Source organism: Aquarana catesbeiana, linkage group LG05 (assembly GCF_042186555.1).
Source record: "Aquarana catesbeiana isolate 2022-GZ linkage group LG05, ASM4218655v1, whole genome shotgun sequence".
Lineage (NCBI taxonomy): Eukaryota > Metazoa > Chordata > Amphibia > Anura > Ranidae > Aquarana > Aquarana catesbeiana.
This window is the reverse complement of record NC_133328.1, coordinates 455,093,008-455,120,902: the sequence shown is the minus strand read 5'-3', so window position 1 is coordinate 455,120,902 and position 27,895 is coordinate 455,093,008. Positions and strand designations below refer to the sequence as shown.

Sequence of the window (27,895 nt, the reverse complement as noted above, 5' to 3'; positions counted from 1 at the left end):
CTGCATGAGTGCTGCCAGCACTGGGGAGCTACAGTTCATTGAGGGAACCATGAATGCCAACATGTACTGTGACATACTGAAGCAGAGCATGATCCCCATCCCTTTTGGAGACTGGGCCGCAGGGCAGTATTCCAACATGATAACAACCCCAAACACACCTCCAAGACGACCACTGCCTTGCTAAAGATGCTGAGGGTAAAGGTGATGGACTGGCCAAGCATGTCTCCAGACCTAAACCCTATTAAGCATCTGTGGGGCATCCAGCAACAACTGGTGGAGGAGCGCAAGGTCTCTAACATCCACCAGCTCTGTGATGTCATCATGGAGGAGTAGAAGAGGACTTTAGTGACAACCTGTGAAGCTCTGATGAACTCCATGCCCAAGAGGGTTAAGGCAGCGCTGGAAAATAATGGTGGCCACACAAAATATTGACACTTTGGGCCCAATTTGGACATTTTCACTTAGGGGTGTACTCACTTTTGTTGCCAGCGGTTTAGACATTAATGGCTGTGTGTTGAGTTATTTTGAGGGGACAGCAAATGTACACTGTTATACTAGCTGTACACTCACTACTTTACATTGTAGCAAAGTTTAATTTCTTCAGTGTTGTCACATGAAAAGATATAATAAAACATTTTTAAAAATGTGAGGGGTGTACTTATTTTTGTGAGATACTGTGTGTATGTATATATATATATATATATATATATATATTGATGAGAACCTTTTAGGCCTAACATAATAAAAAAAATATATATATTATATATACTCAAAATGAAGCTTATTTGGAGAATTCAAAGTAAATACATGTTGGATTAGGTGTTAGGGTTGTTTTCAGCAGAAGTAAAGAAAACAAATAGTATGGGTGTAGAACGCAAAAAGGCAGTTTTGTAAATATAAACACACAAACTTTAAAATGTGTGTATAAATAGAAAATACAGTTATATTCAGCTCTCCCTGTGGTGCCAAGCTGGGCATATTGTGCACACTTCCCGGTATTATTGTTCTCATTTATTTTTAGCCTGCTAGATAATTTGGCAGCACAATATAAAGGAGAACATTCTACAACAATGGCATATGACACCTGCTAACTCTCTAGTTGAGGATCTTTAAAAAGGTTCACATTTTATTTTGAAGATGTATTATGGAATTACGAACCTGTTTGTTAAAGTAGTACAAAGTAACCCATGTCAACCAATCAAAATGTAGCTTCCAGCAAATGCTTTTTGCACAGTTTTTTGAAAGCGTCCCTAGACTCAGAGAAGCCAATCAGCAGTGCGAGACAAGTCAGCTGTGATTAAAATGGCCATATAGTTAGCATTCTGAAGCTGAGGTTTATGGCAGGTCCACTTTTCAATCCATTGCACATTGGGGGAGATTTACTAAAACTGAAGCACTCAGAATCTGCTGCAGCTGTGTATGGTAGCCAATCAGCTTCTAACCTCAGCTTGTTCAGTTAAGCTTTGGCAATGGAACCTGGAACCTGATTGGTTTCTATGTGGAGTTGCATCAGATTTTGCACTCTCCAGTTTTAGTAAATCAACCCCCCACTGTCTCTATGGGAAAGTTCTCCCTGTTCCTAAAGCCTGCTCCTAATAATCCAATAATCAGATGCAGAAGCGGGCAGAATTTGCCTTCTTCAGGCTCGAAGAACAGAGTGTATCTACCTACCACTTCTTATCAGGAATGATATGCTACAGATACATTTTGTACGGATCTGCAGGAGGCTGAGCTGCAGTTTTACTGCCCACATAAATTCTACATATCCTGCAACGCTTTTCTTCATGACCGTGGCATTTTTTACTTGCAGGGTTTGCTGTTTGGCAGTGTAAAAAAAAAACAAAAACAGGTATCGGCAGGCAGTAGTAGCGCCTTCTGAACATCTGTTAGTGCCCCTGTAACGACATATTCGGCGACCCATCGTAGTTTGCTACGGAAGTGACGTTCCGTCGCCGCCATCTTGCTACACCCCACACTCGCCCACAGTAAGGATACAGTAAGAAGGGGGAAAGCGGACATGTTGTTACACCCACCGGAGTTTTGCATTTGTGAAAATAGTGAAATAGAAACTGAAATAGAAACTGACTACTTAGATCTTGAATTTTAAAAGCAGCAGCAACCCTGCTCATCTCACAGGTTTGCTAATCTGACAGAAGTTCACTGCTTTTAAAATTCTAAGCAGTCGGACGGAGTTCTAAGTATTGTATTTCACTATAGAAACTGCCTTTACTGTTATAAATACGTGTAAAATGCAAAACTCCGGTGGGTGTAACAACATGTCCGCTTTCCCCCATCTTAGTGTATCCTCACTGTGGACGAGTGTGGGGTGTAGCAAGATGGCGGCGACGGAACGTCACTTCCGTAGCAAACTACGATGGGTCGCCGAATATGTCGTTACACCCCTACTCTGGATGAAGGAGCAACAGAGACACCTTTGGGCAGCAGCATTGTCAGTCTGGGGGGAGGGAAGAGTTAGATGTACTAGCAAATTTAGATATGTTGACAAATTGAAGCCAAACTCCAGCTAGCACTTTATAAGCAATTACAGTAACGGTTTTGTTCCTTTCGGGATAAAAGTTTTAACTTCAATAAACACTGACCATTGTAAGTGCCCCTGTCAGCGGTAAATGGTTTGTCTCAAACCTCTAACTACTGCATCTGCAGGGCAGCCTGTTCTGTTGAAAAACAACAGACTTACATGCTGGATCACTGAGTGAAAATAAAAAAAATAAAAATAAATGCAGCCATCAAATCTAAGGATTTGTAAGCGGCAATATAATAAATGTTTTCTTTTGGGTTTAATACCACTTTAAAGAGCTATATATTCAGAATGATTAGTCGTCTCCAAACTTTCTAAACAAAGGGCCAGTTTACTGTCCTTCAGAATTTAGGGGGGCCAGACTAGAGCCAGTGGGAGTAGAAAACGTCCTGGTGTCCAGTGGAAGTAAACCATGCCCCATCGTTGGTGTCAATGTGAGGAATTGTGCTCCTTGTTTGGTGTCAGTGGGAGGAATAGTGCCGCATCATTGGTGTCAGTGGGAAGAATTATACTCTATCCTTGGTGTCAATGGGAGGAATTGTGTTCCATGTTTGGTGTCAGTGGGAGGAATAATGTCCCATCATTGGTGTCAATGGGAGGAATTGTGCCTTATCGTTGGTGTCAGTGGGAGGAATAGTGCTGCATCATTGGTGTCAGTGGGAAGAATTATGCTCTATCCTTGGTGTCAATGGGAGGAATTCTGTTCCATGTTTGGTGTCAGTGGGAGGAATAATGTCCCATAATTGGTGTCATTGGGAGGAATTGTGCCTTATCGTTGGTGTCAGTGGGAGGAATAGTGGACCATCGTTGGTTCAGTTGGAGGAACTGTGATCCATTGTTGATATTAATGTAAGGAATAGTGCCCCATTGTTTATCAAAGGAAGGAAAAGCGCCCCATTGTTGGGGTGATTGGGAGGAATAGAGCCTCATCGTTGGTGTTAGTGGGAGGAATAGTGCCCTTTCGATGGTATCAGTGGGATGAATAGTGCCCCATTGTTGGTGTCAGCCACAGAAATGATGCCCCATTGCTGGTGTCAATGCATGGAATAGTGCCCCAAGGGCTGGATAAAGGCAAGCAAACGGCTGCAGTTTGGAGACTGCTGGTTTAGATGGTAAAACAGACCATGCCCGTAGCAAAAATTTTGTTCCCTTCCGTCATGCAGGAGAGCCAAACCTCTGTACTCTGTATGTAAGCAGTGACCCTCTCTGCTGCGGTTTAACACACCCTCTGTGAATGAGAAAAAACAGTCCTACACTCAGCAAAACTCACACTCTTGCTTAGTGGAGAGCTTTAGTTCTGACTCAAAGGGGGTATTTTGGACTGTATTAGAGAGGGTTGTTTCTCACACACACACAGTGCATTGGTCCGGCTTTGCTGTTGCATGATGGTGGGGGACAGACTTTTTACTAAGGCTGTGGGCTGCTTTGCCATCTATTTGAAGGATTAGAATCTGTTCACTTACTGCAAAAGAAAGCTATTGGCAGAATTTTTTGTTCTATAATTCAAGCAGGCAGTCACGTGAGTGCCGAATGGCGCTCGGAAATCAAGTATTAGGCACTAGGCAGCGTAGTTTTATAAATCACATACACTGGGGAGCTTAACAGGGGGAACTATAGAAAGCAAACACAGTAATTTTTACAGCAGGAGGGGAGGATCGGTGAGCTGACAGGCAGGGAGGGGCGGGGAGAGGACAGAGGAGTGGACAGGGGAGAGACAGGAGAGCTGCAGATGATGGAGGCGCGTAAACTGACCACGGTGTCAGGGCTCAGCAGCCATGATAAACTGTGGTTGGTTTACAAAGGGGAGAGGGGAGAGCAGAACCAGGAATGTCAGAAAGGTATTTGAGGTTATACAGGGGGGCAAATTACACAGCGCAAGCGCTGTGCTGTTTAACATGCTTTAAAGGAACAGGATCTAATTTTTTTTTTTTTTTTTAGGGTAACAAACACTTTAATCAAAATCAGTCTTTTTCCTATAAACCCCATAAGTCATTTTTTTTAAACATAGTAACATTTTATGTTTGTTATTTGTATACATGCAGCCTAGAGAGAAGTTCAAGATCCTCTGCCTAGAGAATAATTAATGTTGATCTGGGACATGTGTGATCCATTTTTACCTCTCTCTTGTTGTAAATTAGCTTACAAACATGTTGGATAGTGAAGGTATGGCAACTAGAAGTGTCTAGGGGAATGCTGTTTACTGGATGATCCAGAGGTGGGGAGTGAAGGACACAGAAAATTCAATTTGACAGGGCCATCGATTGAAGAAAAGACCAGTCCACCTATGACAGATATTTGATCTATCAGAAGATCTGGGTAGGCATGCCCACCTTACATCTGTTTGGTATTCCACAAAATCATCTGCTGTGTAGCGTAGTCTTATTCCTTGTGCTGTGTCCTCCACAATTTAGCATAAGTGAAGAATTACACAAGAAAGTGAAAGATTGATTATCTACAGCAGATGGGAACCTGGAAACTCAAGTTTACTAGTCATACACAGTTTTGTAGCAATTCCAAAAAGCTTTCCATAAGCTTTTAACTGAAAACATGATTTCATGTCTTGGAGCTTACCCACATTGCATGTACACATCCACATGCCAAAAACATTTCTTAATCGTACATCAAAGGACACTAATTCTTTCATGCCATGGGTGCTTAACATGATGGGACATGTAGTTCCGCAAGAGCTGGAGGGCCACAGGTTGAGCCTGTTTTATGCAGTTGCCTTCAGGTGATTGGACACTGGCTAGCTGTAAGGTTGGCCCTGTATAACCACTCCCACTCCCAGCGTGCCTTCAGTTTTTTGATAGTGCCATTTTGTGAGCAGACAGCTTCTCTGTGCTATAAGAGTAGCAAACCATGTTTTTTCCTCAAGATTCTTCTAGCAAAATATTTTACAGCTTTCTGAATCAGTTGACTCCCTGGCTGAGCCTTGGAGGATCATACCCAGAGGCTACAGATTAGAGTTTTGCTCCCAGCCTCTCCCTTGCTTCATGTTGTCAAATTTGCCAACTTTTCCTCTAGGTTGGATGGACCTTCCTGCTGCTCTGGAGAAACTTTTCTCTCCAGGGGTCATCATACCTGTCTAGAAACAAAAGGGTTACATGGTTTTTAGTCCAACCTGTTCACCATCCCCAAGGGAGTTAAAGGAGTTGTAAAGGCAGACGTTTTTTTTTTTATCTTAATGCATTCTATGCATTAAGATAAAAAGCCTTCTGTGTGTAGCAGCCTCCCCAGTACCCCCTAATACTTAACTGAGCCCCCTCTATGTCCAGCGATGTCCACAAATCCCTTGGTTGTCCAGAACTCTCCCTCCTGATTGGCTGAGACACAGCAGCAGCGCCATTGGCTCCCGCAGTTGTCAATCAAAGTCAGTTAGCAAATCAGTGGAGAGAGGGGGCGGGCCGAATGGCAGCTCCATGTCTGAATGGATACACGGAGCTGCAGCTCAGCTCGGGTGCCCCCATAGCAAGCTGCTTGCTGAGGGGGCACTCGACAGGAGGGAGGGGCCAGGAGCAGCAAAGAGGGGCCATGAAGAGAAGGATCCAGGGGACTCTGTGCAAAACCAACTGCACAGGGCAGGTAAGTATAACATGTTTGTTATTAAAAAAAAAAAAAAAAAAACAAGACTTTACAATCACTTTAAGGCCTCTGTGGACATCAAGGATGTCTATCTGCACATTCCTGTCTTTCTGGTGCATCAGTGCTACCTGTGTTTTGTGGTAGGCACACAACATTACCAATTTGTTCCTCTTCTTTTCAGCCTGTCCACTGCACAGCAGGTCTTAACCAAGGTGCTGCACCCTGTTCTAACCTGCTTCACTCTCAGGGTATCTCCATTGTGTGATATCTGGACAACTCCCAGTCAACAACATCTGTCTGTGGAGAATGGTCTCCCCTCCCGCAGGTGTTGTGCGCTCTCTGTTGTAGGTGAGGAATGCCAGACATGGACCTCATGGCTTCCAGGTTCAGCAACAAACTGGACAGATTTGTTACTTTGGGCCTTTGCAGTGGTTTCTTTAGTGACTCCATGGGATCAGTTCAATCTGGTCTACATTTTTCCTCCTTTGAAGCTTCTTCCTTGCCTTCTCCACAGGATTGAGAGTGAGTGCGATCTGGTGATCCTCAGTATTGAGTGGGAGGACGTTCTGCTAATCCTCATTGCACCAAACTGGTTCAGGAAATCATGGTACTCAGATCTCATCAGACTTCTGGTAGACAGTCTGTTGGCCCTCTAGGACCTTCTGTCCCAAGTTCCTGCCTACCACCCTGCCTCTTAGTGGCTTTAAATGCTTGGCTGTTGAAACCAAGGTCCTGAGGGACAGCGGATCATTCTGCGCACCTGAATGCTAGGAGATCAACCTCTTGCAAGGTCTACCTTTGCACTTGAAAGGCTTACTTCAATTAATGTGAAGCTAGGAATTTCCATCCCAGGAAGTACTCCATGGGACGAATCCTGGCTTTATTACAGTCTTGTCTGGATCAGCATTTGGCTTTGAATACCATCGCAGATCAATCTCAGCCTTAGCAGTTCCCTCTCAATGGCCACTTACTTTTTACTTGTTAGGCCTTTGCACAGGGTGTTGCCTGCATTGTCCCTACTGTGCATTTCTGGTTGACTCCAAGGGACCTCAGTCTAATCCTGTTGGCCCTTCAGAGACCACCCTTTGAGCCTATCAAGGGAATTCCTTTGCCTTCTCTCACTCACTAGGCTTCCTTTTTCATTGCCATTATTTCTGCATGACGAGAGTTGGCAGCCTTAGGCTTGACATAGACAGAGCGAAGAAATTAGTTTGATTTCACCATCAACACAACCATTGTGTTCTCCTGGCGAGAGAAGCCATCCCCTCTGGGAGAACCTAATGATTTTTGCTAGTGGCTATAACAACTGCTAGCAAAAATTGCATGTAAAATTCGGCAGGCTGGTTGTACCCAAGTTGATCGTTCGATTAACTTGGGTACATTCAGCCTGCCCATACATGGTTCGATTCTCGGCCGGTTCCTGCTGAACTGGCTGAGATTTGTACCGTTTATGGCCAGCTTTAACATATAACGAGCTGTTTTTAGTGTTACACAAAGATAAGATTGTTTTGAGCCCTAGGGCCTCTTTCTTTCCCAAGGTAGTTTCTTCTTTTCACCATGACCTTGTCTTACCATTTTTATGTCCTGCTTCCAAACACACTAAGTAGATTTCTTTCCACTATCTGGATTTGTTTTGTACTGTCCAAGTGTACCTCTCAGCTACTTCCTTTTGTCAGTCCGACTCTTTTTGTCTTTTTTACTGAAGGCCCCTGCAGGGGTCACAGGACTCTGCAGTTCAATATTTCCAGGTGGATGTGCAACACATATTTCTGGCCAGTCACCCTAGAGGAGAAGACCCTCCCCTTCCCTTTCTGGTCAAGGCACACTACTAAATCTGTTAGTGTTTCTTGGCCTTTTTAACATAAGGCGTTGGTTTCTCTGATCTGCAAGACTGCCACCTGGTCCTCATTTCCCATGTTTGTTAAGTTTTATCAGGTGGAAATTCAGTCCTCAGCGAATAAGGTTCTTTAGGTCCTCCTGTGGCCAGGAGGACCTTATCCATTTTTTCTTTGTTGGTTTTCTTGGGCTTGTTAGTCATTCTTTTGCTGTGTTGCCCACCACTCAGTTGGACTGCTTTTGGATGTCCCATTGGTTACAAAGTGGCCATTCATTACCAATAAATGATTAAGAAAATAGGATTTTTGTCTTACCTGTGAAACACCCCTTTTCTTGGAGTACATCACAGGACACAGCTCTCCCCTTTCCGTATCTCTGATTTACTCTTGTTATCGCTTGCTACAAAACTGAAGGCATGCTTGGAGTGGGAGGGCTTATACAGGCTGTTCCTAAAATTTGCTTTGTCGGTTTCCAATCACTTTAACGGCATAACCATTGGTAAAGAAGTACTATCCTAAGTACTACAAGAAAATGATTTTACAGGTAAGACAAATAAACCTGTTATTTGTCTATCATTTTCCAAAGCACATAACAGTATAGTGTAAATGGTTGCATCGAAGGGCAGTTGTTGAACATTTTTTTTTTTTTTTATAAAAGCATCAAACTGAAAAATGTTGCTGTCAACTAAATAATTTTGTGTCTTCACACAATTCATACTCCTAATTATATTAAAATGCGTAGACATCATGCACAACATCAATAGACAGTATTGTAAGCTATGTTGTGTTTTTGAAGCACAATTAAAGGCAAAAACTTTTTTAGTTTTGGATAGAGTGGAGAGAGATTAGAACCCCTGTCAAGTTTTTATTGCTGTCCCCCCGGGTGCAGCAGAGTGCACCTGCGGCTTTCCTATGGGTTAGATGTGCTTTGCCATAGACGTCTATTATATCTTGTGGGTATGGTGCACTTTCTGAAAGAGCACCAAAACCCACAGGATATAATAGAAGTCTATGGCTCAGTGCAGCTAACACGCAGGAGCACTGCATTGCACCCGCTGATCGGTGTGAAAGCAGCCTAATACTGTAGTCGCTAACCCTTTTATAGGTGCTAATATGCCCATTGCAAAAGCATTGTGTATGTGATGTTTAATACACTGACCTTTTTTTCCTCTTCCAGCTTCTGCTGGCACCGCTCTAAGGCTCCAGGCTGCTAGCAAAGTCCCAGGTGAAGCGCACTTGTTATCACTCCACCTGGGACAGGAGATGGCGCTATAGAGGAAGCAGTGGCTTATGCGGCTCCTGCTCCCTCAATGGCCGCTTGCTTCCTGCTTTCCTGCTGCCTGCACTGGCGCGATGCACTCTGATGAGGTTGAGGGCCACAGGTTGAGCACCCCCTGTGCTACATGGTCCTGCAACTGCTACAAAATTTGGCTAGATACTAGATAATTTTCTTGATTTCTGGATTGCATTGATTTTAAATATTTATAGAAGGGAACATTGATTGCATCATCTTTAAGTGATTGTAAACACATATACGCAGTGAAATTACTGGCCTCAGGTTATTTAGAGATTAAAAAAATCCTCCTACATAAATTGTACCTGTTTATCTGAAGTCTTTTCTACATCTGTACAAAGTCCAGAATTTATAAAACTTGTCTGAGTTGTCATAAAAAAGGGTCCGAGAGCTGATGTCACACTCTGCAGAGCTCAGAAGTCCGAGAGCTGATTGGAGGGAGGAGACCCTCCCTTCATACAGCGCACAGAAACTGAGCTAAGGGCTGTCAATCAATTGGAGGTTCCTCCCCTGTCACCTTTTTTTTTTTCTTGGTGTCAGGAAAACTTGTCAGAAGTAATTCATGCGGATAGCAGTGGATTGAAGCAGCAGACAGAAATGACACTTTGTGCTCTTTATTGAGACAAGTACACATTAAAGAAGGATATGCTTTGTTCATATTTCTTATCTGAGGGTTACAACCACTTTAACTTCTGTTTCAAACCATTATCTGGATGAAATTACCAATTGATCCAGCCCTGCAGAAGTGTATGGCCTCATTCATATGGGTGGTGAGGCCCATAGTTCATAATTGAGTCTTGTGTTTATATAGCTTGAGCCACCAGATGCTTTGTGCAGGCAGCTTATTCTTATTATTATGGTGACGCATCAGTTGCAGGAGCACAGCCACTCGGCCACAATTTGGCAGGTGTGTGGATACTTGGCCCCGGACACAGAGGGGTGGATTTACTAAAGGCAAATAGACGGTGCACTTTTTGCAAGTACAGTTGCTCCAGAGCTTAGTAAAATGAGTGGAAGCTTCACTTTACAAAGAATACCCAATCACATGCAAGGAAAATAGAAAAACTGCATTTTTGCTTGCACGTGAATGGATGATGGAGGAGAGCTGCCCCTCATTTACTAAGCTTTGTTGCAACTGCACCTGCAAAAGCGCACAGCCTATTTGCCTTTAGTAAATCAACCTCACACTGTGTGTTCAGGTTGCTCACCCAGACGCCTGTCAAATTGGGCTGAGCGGCTGTATCCATGCAAACCGATCGATAACGATAGACTTGAGTGGGCTACATTCACAAAGCATTTGGCTCATTCAAACTATGGGACTCAACTCCTGTGTGAATAGGGTCTTAGTCCAGCAAAAAAAAAAAAAAGAATGAAATACATTTGGATAGAGTGGGTAAGAATTAGAACTTTTTGGGGTTTTTACTGATAACTGGGACTGGTTAGAGATGTAATCAATAAAATAGGTTTCAGTCCTTTTAGGGGAAGCTCTGCTTTAAGCCAATCAGTGTACATAGACCCTTAGGGGTCTGTGGAGGGAGCAGCACAGACAAGTTTTTTTTTAACCTTCATGCACAGAATGCCTGAAGGTTAAAAAAAAAACCTTCAGCCTTTACAACCACTTTATATTTGACTGCAAAAGTAGAAATACAATTTAAGCCCTCATGCACACAGGCTGTTAAAAAAAAACGTTATGAAAACGCCAGTATCTTTGCAGTGACGTTTTTTAACTTTTTTCAGCTTTTTTCAGCGTTTTTGCAATAACGTTTTTAGCGTCTTTGAGCGTTTTTTCCGCGTTAGCGTTTTTGAGCGTTTTTTTTTTTTTTTTCAATTTTTTTTTTTTTTTTTCAATGGATCAAAAACGCTAAAAAACGTTGGTGAATGACGTTTTTGAGCGTTTTTCAGCGTTAGAGCGTTTTTACAGCTGAAAAACGTCTCTCAGAACCCACTGGTCCTGGGTTTTTTTTTACAGCTTAAAAACGCCTATGCCACTTGCAGCTCAAAAACGCCTAGGTGGGCATGAAGCCATAGACTAACATAGACAGGCCTTTTTAAGCTGCAAAAAAAGCTCAAAAAAGCAGCTGTAAAAACGTCCGTGTGCATGAGGACTAAAACAGGGTGGATAAAAAAAAATGTTATCCTGAAGTGGGGCTCTAGTAGTGTTTGTGGTTTTCTCTAGTTCTTGGCAATGGAGCCGGCTCCTGGATTGGACAGACTGGCTCCTGAATACAGATCCTGCCAGGGCCGGTGCTAGACTAATTTGCACCCTAGTCAAAACCAGTTACTTGCACCCCCCAAACAAAAAAAAATAAAAAATAAAATAAAACTTCAAAAATTGAACCATGATGATAATAGCATTATTTTAAAAAAAAGCATATGATTTGCAGTCCAAATACTGATAAATTTCAGTATCAGTGGCCAGTCCTGATATATAGAGGCTCTTCATCTCTGTATCTTCGTGATAAAAGAGCGTGCCTGCCCATAGACTTCATGGCGCATGTTCTAAAACGCGTCGCTCCGGTGACGTCATCCCGCTGATGCAGTTGGCCATCTTGAACAGCATGGCAGCGGACCCCTGGTGGCTCCTTGGTGGGTAATCCTAGCACAGTGTCCCGGACTTTTACCTTTCTGATTAGCCTATTATTTACCTTGTTATGTGAGTTGCCATCTGGCATCCTTTTTTTTTTTTAATGAACGATTAATACAGTCTGCATTTAGAGGCACTTTTCCCTTTGTTCTTTGTAAACCAGCAGCTGTGCCCTATGCGGCAGTGTGCTCTAGGTGGGTGCCTAGTTCGCTTAGTGGTAGCACCAGCCCTGGATCCTGCTAAAGGGAGTGCTATAGTCACGGCATACACTTCAATTATGAGAACATCAGCATTGTAATAACAATCATTGAAAATACAATGTGGTAATGAATACATGAATGTGAGTTAGGAACCTTAGATTGTAAGCTCCTTGACGGTAGGGACCGATGTGAATGTACAATGTATATGTAAAGCGCTGCGTAAATTGATGGCGCTATATAAGTACCTTAAATAACAATATATGATTTTTACATTTTCACCATAGCTATGCTTTAAAAAAAAAAAACTTTCCTGTTACAATCCATGTGTACAGTAGCAGCGGCAGTACCCTAAATCAGCCACTAGATGTCGCTCTCCTACGGTGGCCAGACAGAGAGCGGTATAGTAGATGGGAGCAGCAAGGGTTAGTGCAGAGAAGGAAGCAGCGGCAGTAGCCGCCGCCAGTCGGGAAGAAGAGCAGGGAAGCCCAGCATGCGCTATGTGCTGATGATAGGTTTTGCACGGCTGCATCTACAGTATGTGCCTGGTTGTCGGAGGGGCTGGGATGTGTCTTAGGGTGGAGGAGGAGGGGGAGGGGGGTGCATGTGTACATATGCATGGTCAGGGGGCGTTCCTTTCCGCTGGGCGCACTTCGTCGTCTTGCCGCTAGAGGCGGTGCGGAGTGAGTGAGACAAAAATAGCCCGAAATTTGCCGAGAAATATCAGGATTGTGTATGAGGGGAGGGAGAGCGGCATTAGGCTGGTTTCCAGGAGGAGCTCTGCTCTCCTCTCCCCCTCTCTCTCTCTCCTCTCTCTCCTCTCCTCTCCCTCTTTGTGTTATTTATAGACTCCCCTTTTTTATACCGCTTTCCTTCATCGCTATTTTCCTTTGCGGCGTTATGTGTCCCCGGCACTGCTGACACCTGGAAGAGGAGAAGAAGAAGAAGGAGAAGAGGAGGAAGGAGGAGGAGGAGGAGGAGCCGGGAGGGAGCGGGGGGAAGAGGACGACACACACAGACCCCCACTGACTATTTATAGACCCGGACCACCAATACCCCCCCACCCCCACTCCCCCCCTCCTCTATTATTATCCGGACCGAGAGCCTTCATCATCACCTTCATCATCACCTTCATCATCATCACCTCCACCATGGGCTGTTTGGGGAACAGCAAGACGGAGGATCAGCGCATCGATGAGAAGGCGCAGAGAGAGGCCAACAAGAAGATCGAGAAGCAGCTGCAGAAGGAGAGGCTGGCCTACAAAGCCACACACCGGCTGCTACTACTCGGTGAGTCACACGGGGGGCATCGCTGACAACGGGTACCCCCCACATCACCACCACTGAGAGAAGGCATGAGGGTTACCCCCCCAATCACTGAGAGAAGGCATGAGGGTTACCCCCCCCCCAATCACTGATAGAAGGCATGAGGGTTACCCCCCCCCAATCACTGATAGAAGGCATGAGGTTACCCCCCCCCCCCAATCACTGATAGAAGGCATGAGGTTACCCCCCCCCCCAATCACTGATAGAAGGCATGAGGTTACCCCCAACCCCCCTCCCAATCACTGATAGAAGGCATGAGGTTACCCCCAACCCCCCTCCCAATCACTACTAGCAGGCATGAGGTTACCCCCCCCCCCCCAATCATCACTGCTAGCAAGCATAAGGTTACCCCCCCATCACTGCTAGCAGGCATAAGGTTACCCCCCCCCCCAATCATCACTGCTAGCAAGCATAAGGTTACCCCCCCCCATCACTGCTAGCAGGCATAAGGTTACCCCCCCCCAATCATCGCTGCTAGAAGGCATGAGGTTACCCCCCCCACCACTGCTAGCAGGCATGAGGTTACCCCCCCCCAATCATCACTGCTAGCAAGCATAAGGTTACCCCCCCCATCACTGCTAGAAGGCATGAGGTTACCCCCCCCCCATCACTGCTAGAAGGCATGAGGTTACCCCCCCCATCACTGCTAGAAGGCATGAGGTTACCCCCCATCATCACTGCTAGCAGGCATGAGGTTACCCCCCCCCCCCCAATCATCACTGCTAGCAAGCATAAGGTTACCCCCCCATCACTGCTAGCAGGCATGAGGTTCCCCCCCCCCATCACTGCTAGCAGGCATGAGGTTACCCCCCCATCACTGCTAGCAGGCATGAGGTTACCCCCCCCCATCACTGCTAGCAGGCATAAGGTTACCCCCCCATCACTGCTAGAAGGCATGAGGTTACCCCCGCCATCAACTGCTAGCAGGCATGAGGTTACCCCCCCCATCACTGGTAGCAGGCATGAGGTTACCCCCCCCCCCCATCACTGCTAGCAGGCATGAGGTTACCCCCCCCTAATCATCACAGCACTGACAGGTTTACCCCCCCCCCCCCCCCCCAATCATCACTGCTAGCAGGCATGAGGTTACCCCCCCCTAATCATCACAGCACTGACAGGGTTACCCCCCACATCATCACAGGTAGCAGGGCAGGGGTTATCCCCCCCCATCATCACATGTAGAAGAGAAGGGGGTGCCCCCTTATGACCATCATTCCTAGTAGTCAGGAGGGGTGGGGGGAACCATCACAAGTAGTAGGGAAACACTCCCCCCAATCATCACAGGTAGTAGGGAAGGGGGTGCCCCCCATCATCACATGTAGAAGGGAAGGGGTTACCCCCCATCATCACAGGTAGCACTGACAGGGTTACCCCCACAGGTAGCAGGGGTTACCCCCACCCCCATCATTACATGTAGAAGGGAAGGGGGTGCCACCCTTATGACCATTCCTAGTAGTCAGGAGGGGTGGGGGAACCATCACAGGTAGTAGGGAATGGGTTGCCCCCCCCCCCCCCCCATCATCACAGGTAGCAGGGTAGGGATATCCCCTAACATCACAGAGAAGGGTGTGCCCCCGCCATCATCACATGTGGCAGGGGTTATGCCCCCATCCTCACATGTAGCAGGGCAGGGGTTACCCCCCCATCATCACAGGTAGCAGGGAAGTGGGTTCCCCCCTTGAGACCATCATTTCTAGTAGTGGGGGAACCATCACAGGTAGTAGAGAAGGGTTACCCCCCCCCCCCCAACCATCACAGGTAGCAGGGAGGGGGGTGTCCCCTATCATCACAGGTAGTAGGGAAGGGTCCCCCCCCAATAATCACAGGTAGCAGGGAATGGGTTGCCCCCCTATCATCACAGGTAGCAGGGAAGGTATATCCCCCATCATCACAGGTAGCAGGGAAGGGGGTGCCCCCCTTATGACCATCATTCCTAGTAGGCAGGACGGGTGGGGGAACCTCTCCAACCATCATCAGTGGGTACAGGGAAGGGTTTACCCCCACAATCATCATTTGTAATAGGCAAGGGGTTAACATTTCACTACCATCACTGGAGCAGGGAAGGGGATAACCCCCCCTAATCATTATTGCTAGCAGGAGGGGTCGATACCCCCACCACCACCACTACACACACATAATCATCATTTGTAACCCTCTACAGTCATCACTGGTACCATGAAAGAGGTCAACCCCCCCCCCCCCCCCCCCACATGAGCATTACTCCCAGCAGACAAGGAGTTAACACCTTCATTCCTTAACCACCCCCCATCATTATTTGTAATAGGTAAGGGGTTAACCCCCCTGTAATGATTACTGGTAGCAGGGAAGGAGCTAACCCTCCCCCCAGGATGATCACTGATAGCAGAGAAGGGGTTACCCCCCTAGGAAGATCAGTGGTGTGAGAAAAGAGGTTGCCCCCCCAGGATGATCAGTGGTAGCAGTAAAGGGGTTACCCACCCCCAGGACGGAAGCTTGGTGCAGGCGGGGGGGGGGCGCTGGGTGTGAGGCGTCCTATGTACAGGAAGACACATGTTCCCAGCGATGTGCCCCAACTGCTCATGTCTTATGCAATGACATTTGTCTGGATTTTGCTCTCCTTCCATCGCTGTCAGCCTGCTGTTTGCTGCATATTTGTGTGCTGATTGTTTAACGTTTTTCTCTTCCAGCTGCTGATGTAGTCATTGGATGTATACAAAATGTCACTACAGAATGACACACATGACCAATTTATACTCCCTTTTTTTCTATTTCCCTCTGCACATGAATCTGTGATCAGATGATGGGGGGGGGGGATGAGGAGCGCAGGGCCTGCAAGTAGTGTTGGAAATGCATGGATGTTATTCTATCAAGACATGATCTGAGTCTGTATTTTTTTGTATATATTTTGGCAGGTGCTGGTGAGTCAGGGAAAAGTACGATTGTGAAACAGATGAGGATCCTCCATGTCAATGGATTTAATTCAGAGTAAGGATACTGCTTTATAAAAATACATATGTCCTTTCATGAATCATGCTGGATGTATTTTCTCCCAAATCTATGTATGTAGATATAGAGATATAGTGATTTGATGCTTAAACAGTTTGCATTAAAGCAGTATAGTCTACATTGAGCATGCACGCCTGTGTGTTTTCCTACCCTGTAGGCTTCTCTACTGTATTTTCTGCTGTTGCTACTGCAGCGTTTGACAGGCCCTTGTGTAGCAACAACATGGCGACTATACTTTTACATAGCAGCAAATATCTAAATTCTGTGTCTGTGTGTGCAGAAGGCAGGCAGGAGCAGGAGCAGATAAGGATGTGCGGCTTTTGCCAACACATTCATTTAAATCTGTCAAATATTTCAAATAGTAGATCTATTTGAATTCATCTCTGTGGAGTCAGATGTCACCATGATTGTAGTCTGACCATACGGCTTCCTTATCTTGTACAATTTCTGAAGCCGGAGTTTTATTTCTTACTTGCTGAGGGAATATTTTACCCATCCCAGCAGTCATACAGAATTTGAGTTCTATAAACTATTGATGTCAATGACCGTGCTTCTGCTCAGCTACTCCTATGTTTTTATATTAGTATTGGTAACTGGGCATAAGGCTTGTGTAATTGGGTCAGCTTTAAGCAACCTCTAGGTATTTGGCTGTTGAGGAACTAAAAGTACCAGCATGCAGTGTTGGCTGTCTGCTGACATGCATGTAGGAGTCCTGAACCACAGGAGCACCATGGTGCAGTAATCTAGTTTTATAAAATCATTTAGAACAGTCTTTCTCAACCTTTTTTTAACATGGAGGAACTCTTCTAATAACTTTCTGGTCTCAAGAAACCCTTGTTAGTAATAATCACTATATCTACAGCTCATTGATTATTATTGTGATGCTTTGTGGAAAGAATGTTCCTTGCATTTGTGGTCATTGAGAGGAATCACAGCTTACAGATAGACAAAAAGATGACTGGTGTCAGTGGTTACCTCTCTGAGAGTCAGAAATTGCTCAAGGAATCCCTAGCATCCTCTAGGGCAGGGGTCTCCAAACTTTCTAAACACAGGGCAAGTTTACTGTCCTTCAGGCTATAGGGGGGCCAGATTGTGGCCATCAGGAGTACAAAATGTCCCACCATCAGTGGGGGTAAACAATCCCCCCATTATTGGTGTGATTAGGAGGACTTGAGCCCTATTGTTGGGGTGATTGGCAGGAATTGTGCTCTTCATTGGTGTCAATGGGAGAATTTGAGCCTCATTGTTGGCGTCATTGGAGGGATTTGTGCCCCATTGTTGGTGTCATTGGGAGAAAATGTGCTCTTCATTGGTGGCATTGGGAGGAATTGTTCCCCATCATTGGTGGCATTGAGGGGAATTGTTCCCCATCATTGGTAGCATTGGGAGGAATGGGAACCATCATTGGTGGCATTGGGAGGAATTGGGCCCCATCGTTGGTGGCATTGGGAGGAATTGGGCCCCATCATTGGTGGCATTGGGAGGAATTGGGCCCCATCATTGGTGGTATTGGGAGGAATTGGGCCCCATCATTGGTGGTATTGGGAGGAATTGGGCCCCATCGTTGGCGTCATTGGGAGGAATTGGGCCCCATCGTTGGCGGCATTGGGAGGAATTGTGCCCCATTGTTGTTGCCATTGGAATGAATTGAGCCCCATTGTTGGTGTCATTGGAAGGAGCTTAGCCCCATCGTTGGCATAATTGGGAGGAACTGAGATCCATCATTGGTGTCATTGTGAGGAATTGAGCCCCATCGTTGGTGTCATTGGGAGGGATTGTAGCCCTTTATTGGTGGCATTGGGAGGGATTTTGCCCCATCATTGGTGGCATTGGGAGGAGTTGTGCCCCATCATTGATGTCCATTGAAAGGAATTGTGCCCTGCATTGGTGTCAGTAATTTGAAATAGTGCCCCAAGGGCCGGATAAAAACAAGCAAAGGGCTGCAGTTTGGAGACCCCTGCTAGAGGAACGGTGGCTGAAAGAGAAGTACTTGTATTGTCCTACAAGTTATTGTTTCCATGTTGGTAATAAGCATTGTCCTCCTTTATTGATGTAACTCGGACAAAGAATAGTGTTGATATAGGAACTTGATAATCTTGTGAAAATGATACTTAAAGAATCTTTGCCTTTTACTTAGGGAAAAGAAGCAGAAAATTCAGGATATTCGGAAAAATGTTAAAGATGCCATTGTGGTAAGTTTTTATAATCCGTTGTATGATTCTATATCTATTTGACCAGAGGACCGTGATGGTCTTTTACGGTCAACTATTCATGTTTTATATTGAAAAACCAAAGCAATTTGTGAAATAAGAGATTCTTGTTATGGTTTAGTGAGTCATCTGCCTTCATAGTAACATATACAAGGTCCGTCGGTGGCTAGGACCACCCTTGTGCATGAGATGGACATCACCCAATATGTCTGTCCATGGTCAGATCAGGTAGGTATCTTGAGTCTATGAGCACTCTGTATCCTCAACACTCACTGCCTGATTGATCGGTTGAAGAGGGTCAATCTATCCATCTAAAATGGATTTTTTAAATCCCTGTTTCTTCCCCAAGATAAGGCTAATGCCAGGTATGCCTTCTCAGTACATAAACATGCATGTTTGGCCAAATGTTGTTAGTACGGTAATCATTGTAAGGGAGTATTGTGTAGTGGTTGTATCTTCTGACCCCCACCTCATGTCTAGGGCTACCCTTACAATACTTACCTAGAGTCTTTAAAAGTTGGCCTCTGGAAGACAGTGCTAATGTAACAGGTTATACTATCACATATGACATAGAATGCACCTGTAATATGAATTCACAAGAATTGCTGCATTTTGCTTAAATACTGTGACATATCCGTGCTAATCCTAAATGTTCTCTATTTTGTTTGCAGACTATAGTATCTGCAATGAGCACCTTAATACCTCCAGTTCCACTGGCAAATCCTGAAAACCAGTTCCGCCTTGACTACATCAAGAGTATAGCTCCACTGTCAGACTTTGATTACACACAGGTAGGCTATGGGTACCTTTTACTTATTTAGCTGGCTCTTGCTGCTTTTGTGTCAAAATGTTCTGCTGTTCCAGTTCCAAGTTTGAATTTAGTGCTTTTCCTGTCTACATCTATTTGTTATTTTGTAAAACAATAATCTGGTTGCAGAAAGGAGGAGAATTAGGATGGCTTCTGTTGGGTTCAGACAAAGAAGCATGCAGAGATCTTATTGGAACTGAGTGACCACTTGCTAGCTTTTGCTCCAAATAAAAGGAAACCCTAAGTCTGGGTTCTCATATGTGCAGGGCTGGTTTCAGTGCTATCTTTTCAAAGGAGTCCTGTGCGGTTTTGTTCACTGGTTTAGGTGCGATTCCTGTGCAAATTTTTAAAGTCTATGACACTTGAAATCGCACTTGAACCAGACTGAAAATCATACAGTACTCTTTAAAAACGCGCCGCAACCGGCCCACATATATGTGAACCAGCTTCATAGAAAGCTGGTTTGGTTCACATGTCATGCAAATCAGAAGTGGTTCAAAATGCATTCAATTCGCATATATGTGAACCGGGGCTTACAGTAATAAAAGGTAGTACGATATACCTGCTTTATACAGGGTCTCTATGTTGAATATTTGCAGGAACATGGTTTATAACTTTTTCACACTAGTATGGTTTATTGCTTTTTCACAAGACTTTCCATGTTGTGTTTCTCAAATGTGGTGGAGTAAAAGATTTTGAATATATAAAGCTTTAGGTGATAAGGTTTTTATATTGTAAAATAGTTCACATCACCACATTTCACATGAATACAGTGGTAAGATAAACATTGGTGAAGGCTTAGAAGAAAAAGTTGCTGGCTATATTTTTATTATTATTATCTCTGTGTACTGTTCTGCACGGTAGACATAAGCTGGAAATTTTGTGTGGTCTGTGTTTCAAACTGAATTAAGTTCCCTTACACTGTGTTTTGTAGAAAAATTGCTTGCTTGTGCTAAACTTAAGAAAATCGGAAAAGAAATGAAATCTTTAGTAATCAGTTAGGTTGATCGTATTTCCATGATATGCAGTCTGAGAAGAGTGCTGAGAAAAATGCATATTTTAAACCGGGAAGATTTACTAAAACTGGAGCACTCAGAATCTGGTGCAGTTGCGCATGGTAGCCAATCAGCTTTTAGCTTCAGCTTGTTCAAAAAAGCTTTGACAATAAAACCTGGAAGCTGATTGGTTTCTATGCAGCGCTGCACCAGATTTTGCACTCCGGTTTTAGTAAATAACCACCACTGCTACAGCTGTGGGACGCTTTGTCATTTTAGATGATGTACATTGCAGATTCCTATACAAGTTGCTTGTTTTATTATTGCATTACAGAATAGTGAAAAGACTTTTTTTGTAGTGAGTTCTGTGAGCTGCATGATGTTTTACAATGGTTGTAGTGAGCTCATTTATCAGCTGTTCTGAGCAACTGTTATCATTTGAGTATGCAAACACTAACCTTGTCATGGACAAAAGAACAGCTGTACAATCTTATGGATTGCTAACAAAGTTTTTTTATGTGATCAAAAGGCTGCTCTGTAAAGGTGACTTGTTGAATGACATTGGGGGTTATTTACTAAAGGCAAATCCACTTTGCACTACAAGTGCAAAGTGCACTTGAAATTGCACTGAAAGTTCGCTTGGAAGTGCAGTTGCTGTAGATCCGAGGGGGACATGCAAGGAAAATAGAAAACAGCATTTTAGCTTGCACATGATTGGATGATAAAATCAGCAGAGCTTCCCCTCTTTTCAGATCTACCCCTCAGATTTGCAGTGACTGCACTTCCAAGTGCATTTTGCACTTGTAGTGCAAAGTGGATTTGCCTTTTGTAAATAACCCCCAGAGGCTCTATACCTTTTGCACAGTTACCACCGATCACTGATTTCTCATGCCTTGTAAACACGATGAGAATATCTGATGAATGATCATCCTGTATCAAAAACCAATATGTTAAAAAAGTTACGAAAATTCTCGTACAACAAAATACAACTTTGGAAGTGACAAAATGTATTCTTTTTTTCCGAACATGTGTGGTCTCGGTCTTTGTTTGTAGAAATACCACACTAATTGCACGAAAAACATTTGTTCTGTTATCACATGAGAAAAAGTTTTGTGTTTGTCCCTTCGGTTATTTTCGCATGAAATGTTGTGATCGGCTTATGAAAGCTGTGTACTAACGATCAGATTATTGGAAAATTGCCCTGAAAGCAGTATTTTTTATCCGATTTTCTCATTGTGTGTACTGGGCATAAGGATCATCTTAAAAGTTTGTCTCTGAAATTTTGGGTACTAGATAATAATATCTGTGTGTTTGTTTTTTCTGATCAGTTTGAAGACATTCATTATTATTTTAGCCTTCTGTTAATGTTAAAATTTTTGTTGTTTTAGTATTTATTTGTTTATAAGGCCTTGTTCACATGGTACACCCATATCAGGGCCATGTTTGCCCGCCCAGGTGTTCCATGCATGCAGGCAGTCTCAGTCATGTCAATTAGGATGCAGCAGCTGCAGGGACACAGCCGTTGCTCCAAATTTGACATCCGTGTGGGTGCGTGTTTCCAAACGCAGACAGTGTGAGTTCAGGGAAACGCACCCACACGAAAGTCTGATTTAGGAGTAGAGGCTGTGTCCTGGCAGGTGCTGCACCCTGATTGACATGACTGGGACTTGCCTGCATATGGAATGCATGGAACACCTCTGCATCCTCGTGTGCAAACATGGCCCTGACACGGATGTACGCTTGTAAGAATGAGGCCGAAAAATGTGCCAAACGTAGGTGTTTAGTATCGCTCTTTAATTTTCAGCTGCAGAGTTTTACAGGATGAACTTAGGTGTTTTCAATTATTCTTAGAATGTCTCTGGAAATTATCTAGAATATTTTGAACTATACAGTACCTTGTTTTTTGTGGCTTTGGTGCAAATAGAATTCTGGGTATGATTTGCTTATTTTGTGTGTTAAATGTTTTGATGTTCAATCTTTGGGCAGACTGCTCACATGTTAAAGCCCAACTCCGGGAAAATGAACATTTATCCCTTGCACTGGGTCTCTGTGCCTGCACTGCAAGGTTTAATTGCTCATTTATGTCTAGGAGAACAATAACAGAAGATCTGTTTACCAGATCTTCTGCTCCTTCCCACAGATAGACCTGTCCCCACAGCTTCTGTGGTCTACGGTCATCAAGACCAGATCAAGGTCCATAGCCCTGCACTGGACTTGAGGACGCCGAGGGATATTCCACTGAAAGATCATGGGGGGAGCGGGGAGGATCATGTAAACAGTTTTTCCTCTTCCCTGGATAAAACAAGCTATTAAATTTTTTTTTTTCCTGCCCGGAGTTAGGCTTTATTTTATTCTTACCTTTGTGACTTTTATTTATTTGATTTATTTATTTTTTTCTTTTTTTTTTTTGTTATTCGGGATTTTAATATCACAGATGTTGAGAATTTAAAACATCAGCTTAAATATCAGTAGTAAAATGTTTTGTGTACTTCTGCAGTTTTAATATTCAAACCAGACACAAGAGAAGGTGTGTGGGGAGAATACTATTTTTCAGTAGAACATGTTTTTATACAAACTGATGTTCCTATTTTAGGTGATTGACGAAATTCAGAAGCAGGGTTGAATCAATGTTGCATATGTTTTTAACAGTAATTTTGAGCAGATGGTTTTTGTTGAAATATTTTAAGGAGGGTCCGTGTTTTGGCTATGAAAAGTATATTTACAAGTGAAACCTTGATCTTGGGCCACTTTCTATCTAAAACATGGGTGCCCAACCTGTGGCCCTTCAGCTGTTGCTGAACTACAAGTCCCATGAGGCATTGCAAGCTGCTTACAGTTACAAGTATGACTGCCAAAGGCAGAGGCATGATGGGATTTGTAGTTCCACAACAACTGGAGGGCCACAGGTTGAGCAGCCATGATCTAAAATAATCTTAAAGCAGAGCTCTGCCCAAAAGGAGAAGCTTCACTTGGTTGCATCCTCCCCTCTTCCACTGCCACATTGAGCATTTTTTTGGGGGGGGAGGGGGAAGCGGGTACCTGGTTTTGACAGGTACCCACTCCCACTTCCAGGTCAGATGGCCACGGCAATCTACGAGGAGCTTTGGCCCTTCCTCCTTCCCCCGCAGCCTTCTGGGACTCACACAGGTCCCACAGAAGACTTTCCCTTATATAAGATGCCGGCGCCTGCACCTGAAGCCATTTGAGGAATCTGGGGAGGACATCGCTGGACCCCTGGACAGGTAAGTGTCCTTATATTAAAAGTCAGCAGCTTCAGTATTTGTAGCTGCTGATTTTTAATTCTTTTTTTTTTTTGCCCAGACTGGAGCTGGTCTTTATTGATGATTCTCTTGGTTTTGTGATGTTTCATTGGTGGAGGAAAGCATTGATTCTGTTGCTCATACCAAAAGAGATGCATCCCATTATCTAGTGCAGCCTTTCCCAACTTTTGCAACACAGAGGAACCCTTGAAATAACTTTCCGGTCTCAGGGGACCCCTGCTAAAAATGACTATATCTACAACTCATGGTACAGCAGTGTTATGGTCAGAGGGAAGAATGCTCTTTACACTTGTGGACATAGGAAGAATTGCCCTCTTACAGATAGCTAAAAAGATAAATGATTCCAGTGGGAAGGTATAGACACAGAAATTGCTAATTGTTCAAGGAACCCCTAGCAATCTTTGGAGGAACTCTAGTTGAGTAACCATTGACAGTACTTTTTCCTGACTTCCCTTTGTGACATACTCCTGTAAGTGTGTACAGCCCAGCTGCCCCCTTATTAAACATCATTGTACTGTAGAAAAGTGGATTTAATGGCTACTATCAAGCATTGCAGTCCATTAAATAAGGAGAATACCCAGGCCGTTGAGCCTTATTATTATTATACAGGATTTATATAGCGCCATCAGTTTGCGCAGCACTTTACAAAGTTAGAACAAACAGCACAGTTACAATACAATTCAATACAGGAGCAATTAGAGGGCCCTGCTCCTAGAGCTTACAATCTACAAGAGAGGGTCAAGTGATACAAAAGGTAATAACAGTTGGGGATGAGCTGCACTTGACATCTAGAGGCTGAAGAGTTCTCTATCATTAAATTCCAGATGCTTTCCTGTGCCCGGGAGCTGCAGGTGACCTATACAGCTGCCCATACAGGTGATTGGCTATACACATCTGTACTTATGTGAACGCCAATATCTTATGAGGCCCCCTTCAAACTTGTACGATTTTTTTTCATGTGACTTTGGACATCAAAGTTGCATGACAAATCGTACCCCATTCTTTTCAAAGGCACCCTTTCAAATTGGTGTGATTTAAAGTCATAGTGAATTTGGAAAGGTGCCTGCTCTACTTTGTTGAACGGTGTACGTTTGATGCGACTTTGATCCATAGCATGTAAAGTTGGATCAAAAGCGCACCAAAAGTCACATCTAAGTCATGCTCCATAGTCTCACTGGAAATCGTGCGACTTTGGAGATGTGCTAATGTGAATGGAGTGTTTACCCATGCATGCCCGTACAGCATATGTCTACAAAAGTGAAAGTGGCATGTTCAAGGAAACACGGCAGAAACGCATATGTACAAGGCATCAGTGTTTACAAGAGTACACCCAAGTATGGCCACAAATGGTTGTATGCACCACCTGTGGTCCCCTGGGCGCAGGAAAGTGCTGGGCATTTTACACTAGAGAACTTTTAGCCTCTAGACACCCGGCATCAGGCCTTAGAGCCAGTTCACACCAGATGCAATGGGTTGATCTGGGCAGCCATGCCCAATGCGGTCCCAACTCAAAGACAAGGCAAAAAGTCCTGTACCTTGTCATGAAAGTCTGTGCTGAAAAGAAAGGTATGGCATGCATTGGATTTTTTCTTTTTTCAGCACAGCATGGTGTGACGGAGTCCATTGCATCGCACCACACTATACCCAATAGAACTGAATGAAATTTCACTTTGTGTTCAATAAAGTTCTAATAAAAACGCTAGTGCAATGTGCTGTTACACCACACACCAGCAGCCATGTGGTAGTGAATGCTGCTGGTTGGAACCAGCCACAATTAGGGATGAGCCGAACACCCCCCTGTTCGGTTCGCACCAGAACATGCGAACAGGCAAAAAATTCGTTCGAACACACGAACACTGTTAAAGTCTATGGGACACGAACATGAATAATCAAAAGTGCTAATTTTAAAGGCTTATATGCAAGTTATTGTCATAAAAAGTGTTTGGGGACCTGGGTCCTGCCCCAGGGGACATGGATCAATGCAAAAAAAAAGTTTTAAAAACGGCCGTTTTTTCAGGAGCAGTGATTTTAATAATGCTTAGGCCTCTTTCACATGGACGATCCGTATGTCCGTTTTTCATCCTTCCGTTTTCGGATGAAAAACGGACATACATTCATCCCTATGGAGCGTCGGATGTCAGCGGTGACATGTCCGCTGACATCCGACCCCGCTCCGATCCGAAAAGTGTAACGGAGGAAAAACCTACTTTTCCATCCGTTTTCGGATCGGATCGGGTGACGACGGACACTACGGTCCGTCGTCATCCGATCCCCCCATAGGGGAGAGCGGCGCTCTGACAGGTCCGTCGCTGCACAGTGTGCAGCGATGCACCTGTCATCTTCCTGCTCATCACTGATCCGCCCCGTGAGAAAGAGGTTTTAAAGTGAAACAATAAAAGTGTAATATCCCTTTAAATTTCGTATCGGGGGGGGGGTGTGTCTATAGTATGCCTGTAAAGGGGCGCATGTTTCCCATGTTTAGAACAGTCTGACAGCAAAGTGACATTTCAAAGGAAAAAAAGTCATTTAAAACTACTCGCGGCTATTAATGCATTGCCGGTCCAACAATACACATAGAAGTTCATTGATAAAAACGGCATGGGAATTCCCCACAGGGGAACCCCGAACCAAAGTTTAAAAAAAAAAATGACGTGGGGGGTCCCCCTAAATTCCATACCAGGCCCTTCAGGTCTGGTATGGATATTAAGGGGAACCCCGGCCAAAAAAAAAAAAAAAAAATGGCGTGGGTTCCCCCTCAAAATCTATACCAGATCCTTCAGGTCTGGTATGGATTTTAAGGGGAACCCCGCGCCAAAATAAAAAAAAAGACGGCGTGGGGTCCCCCCCAAAATCCATACCAGACCCTTATCCGAGCACGCAGGAAAAGAGGGGGGGATGAGAGAGCCCCCCCCCTCCTGAACCTTACCAGGCCACATGCCCTCAACATTGGGAGGGTGCTTTGGGGTAGCCCCCCAAAACACCTTGTCCCCATGTTGATGAGGACAAGGGCCTCATCCCCACAACCCTGGCCGGTGGTTGTGGGGGTCTGCGGGCGGGGGGGCTTATCGGAATCTGGAAGCCCCCTTTAACAAGGGGACCCCCAGATCCCGGCCCTATCCCCTGTGTGAAATGGTAAGGGGGTACCTACCATTTCACAAAAAAACTGTCAAAAATGTTAAAAATGACAAGAGACAGTTTTTGACAATTCCTTTATTTAAATGCTTCTTCTTTCTTCTATCTTCTATCTTCCTTCGGTTTCTTCCTCCATCTTCTTCTTCTTATGGTTCTTCTGGTTCTTCCTCCGGTGTTCTCGTCCAGCATCTCCTCCGCGGCGTCGGCGTCTTCTTCCCTTCTTCTCCTCGGGCCGCTCCGCATCCATGATGGCATGGAGGGAGGCTCCCGCTCTTCTCTTCATCTTCTTCTCTTCATCTTCTTCTCCGGGCCGCTCCGCATCCATGGTGGCATGGAGGGAGGCTCCCGCTGCGTGACACTTCTCTTCTGACGGTTCTTAAATAACGGGGGGCGGGGCCACCCAGTGACCCCGCACCCCTCTGACGCACGGTGACTTGACTTGATGGGCCCCGCCCCCCCGTTATTTAAGATCCGTCAGAGGAGGAGAAGCGTCACACAGCGGGAGCCTCCCTCCATGCCACCATGGATGCGGAGCGGCCCGGAGAAGAAGATGAAGAGAAGAAGATGAAGAGAAGAGCGGGAGCCTCCCTCCATGCCATCATGGATGCAGAGCGGCCCAAGGAGAAGAAAGGAAGAAGACCCCGACGCCGTGGAGGAGATGCCGGACGAGAACACCGGAGGAAGAACCAGAAGAAGAAGAAGATGGAGTAAGAAACCGAAGGAAGATAGAAGAAAGAAGAAGCATTTAAATAAAGGAATTGTCAAAAACTGTCTCTTGTCATTTTGAAAATTTTTGACAGTTTTTTAGTGAAATGGTAGGGGTACTTTTGTACCCCCTTACCATTTCACACAGGGGGGAGGGCCGGGATCTGGGGGTCCCCATGTTGAAGGGGGCTTCCAGATTCCGATAAGCCCCCCGCCCGCAGACCCCTACAACCATCGGCCAGGGTTGTGGGGATGAGGCCCTTGTCCTCATCAACATGGGGACAAGGTGTTTTGGGGGGCTACCCCAAAGCACCCTCCCAATGTTGAGGGCATGTGGCCTGGTACGGTTCGGGGGGGGGGCGCTCTCTCATCCCCCCCCCTCTTTTCCTGCGGCCTGCCAGGTTGTGTGCTCGGATAAGGGT

At 44.9% G+C, this 27,895-nt stretch overlaps 1 protein-coding gene across 2 annotated transcripts in view; it reads left to right on the top strand.

Moving 5' to 3' along the window:
• The window catches only part of GNAL (G protein subunit alpha L), a 433,469-nt gene that overhangs the window by 154,927 nt on the left and 250,647 nt on the right, over nt 1-27,895 (top strand). The window contains exons 1-4 of one of the 2 annotated variants that reach the window (XM_073631320.1): nt 12,659-13,321; nt 16,249-16,321; nt 18,480-18,534; nt 19,224-19,343. In XM_073631320.1, the coding sequence (XP_073487421.1) occupies nt 13,183-13,321; nt 16,249-16,321; nt 18,480-18,534; nt 19,224-19,343 (387 nt within the window). In that variant the 5' untranslated portion in view covers nt 12,659-13,182. Of the gene's footprint in view, nt 1-12,658; nt 13,322-16,248; nt 16,322-18,479; nt 18,535-19,223; nt 19,344-27,895 lie in introns of those variants that run through there. The other variant, XM_073631319.1, reaches the window with a different exon arrangement.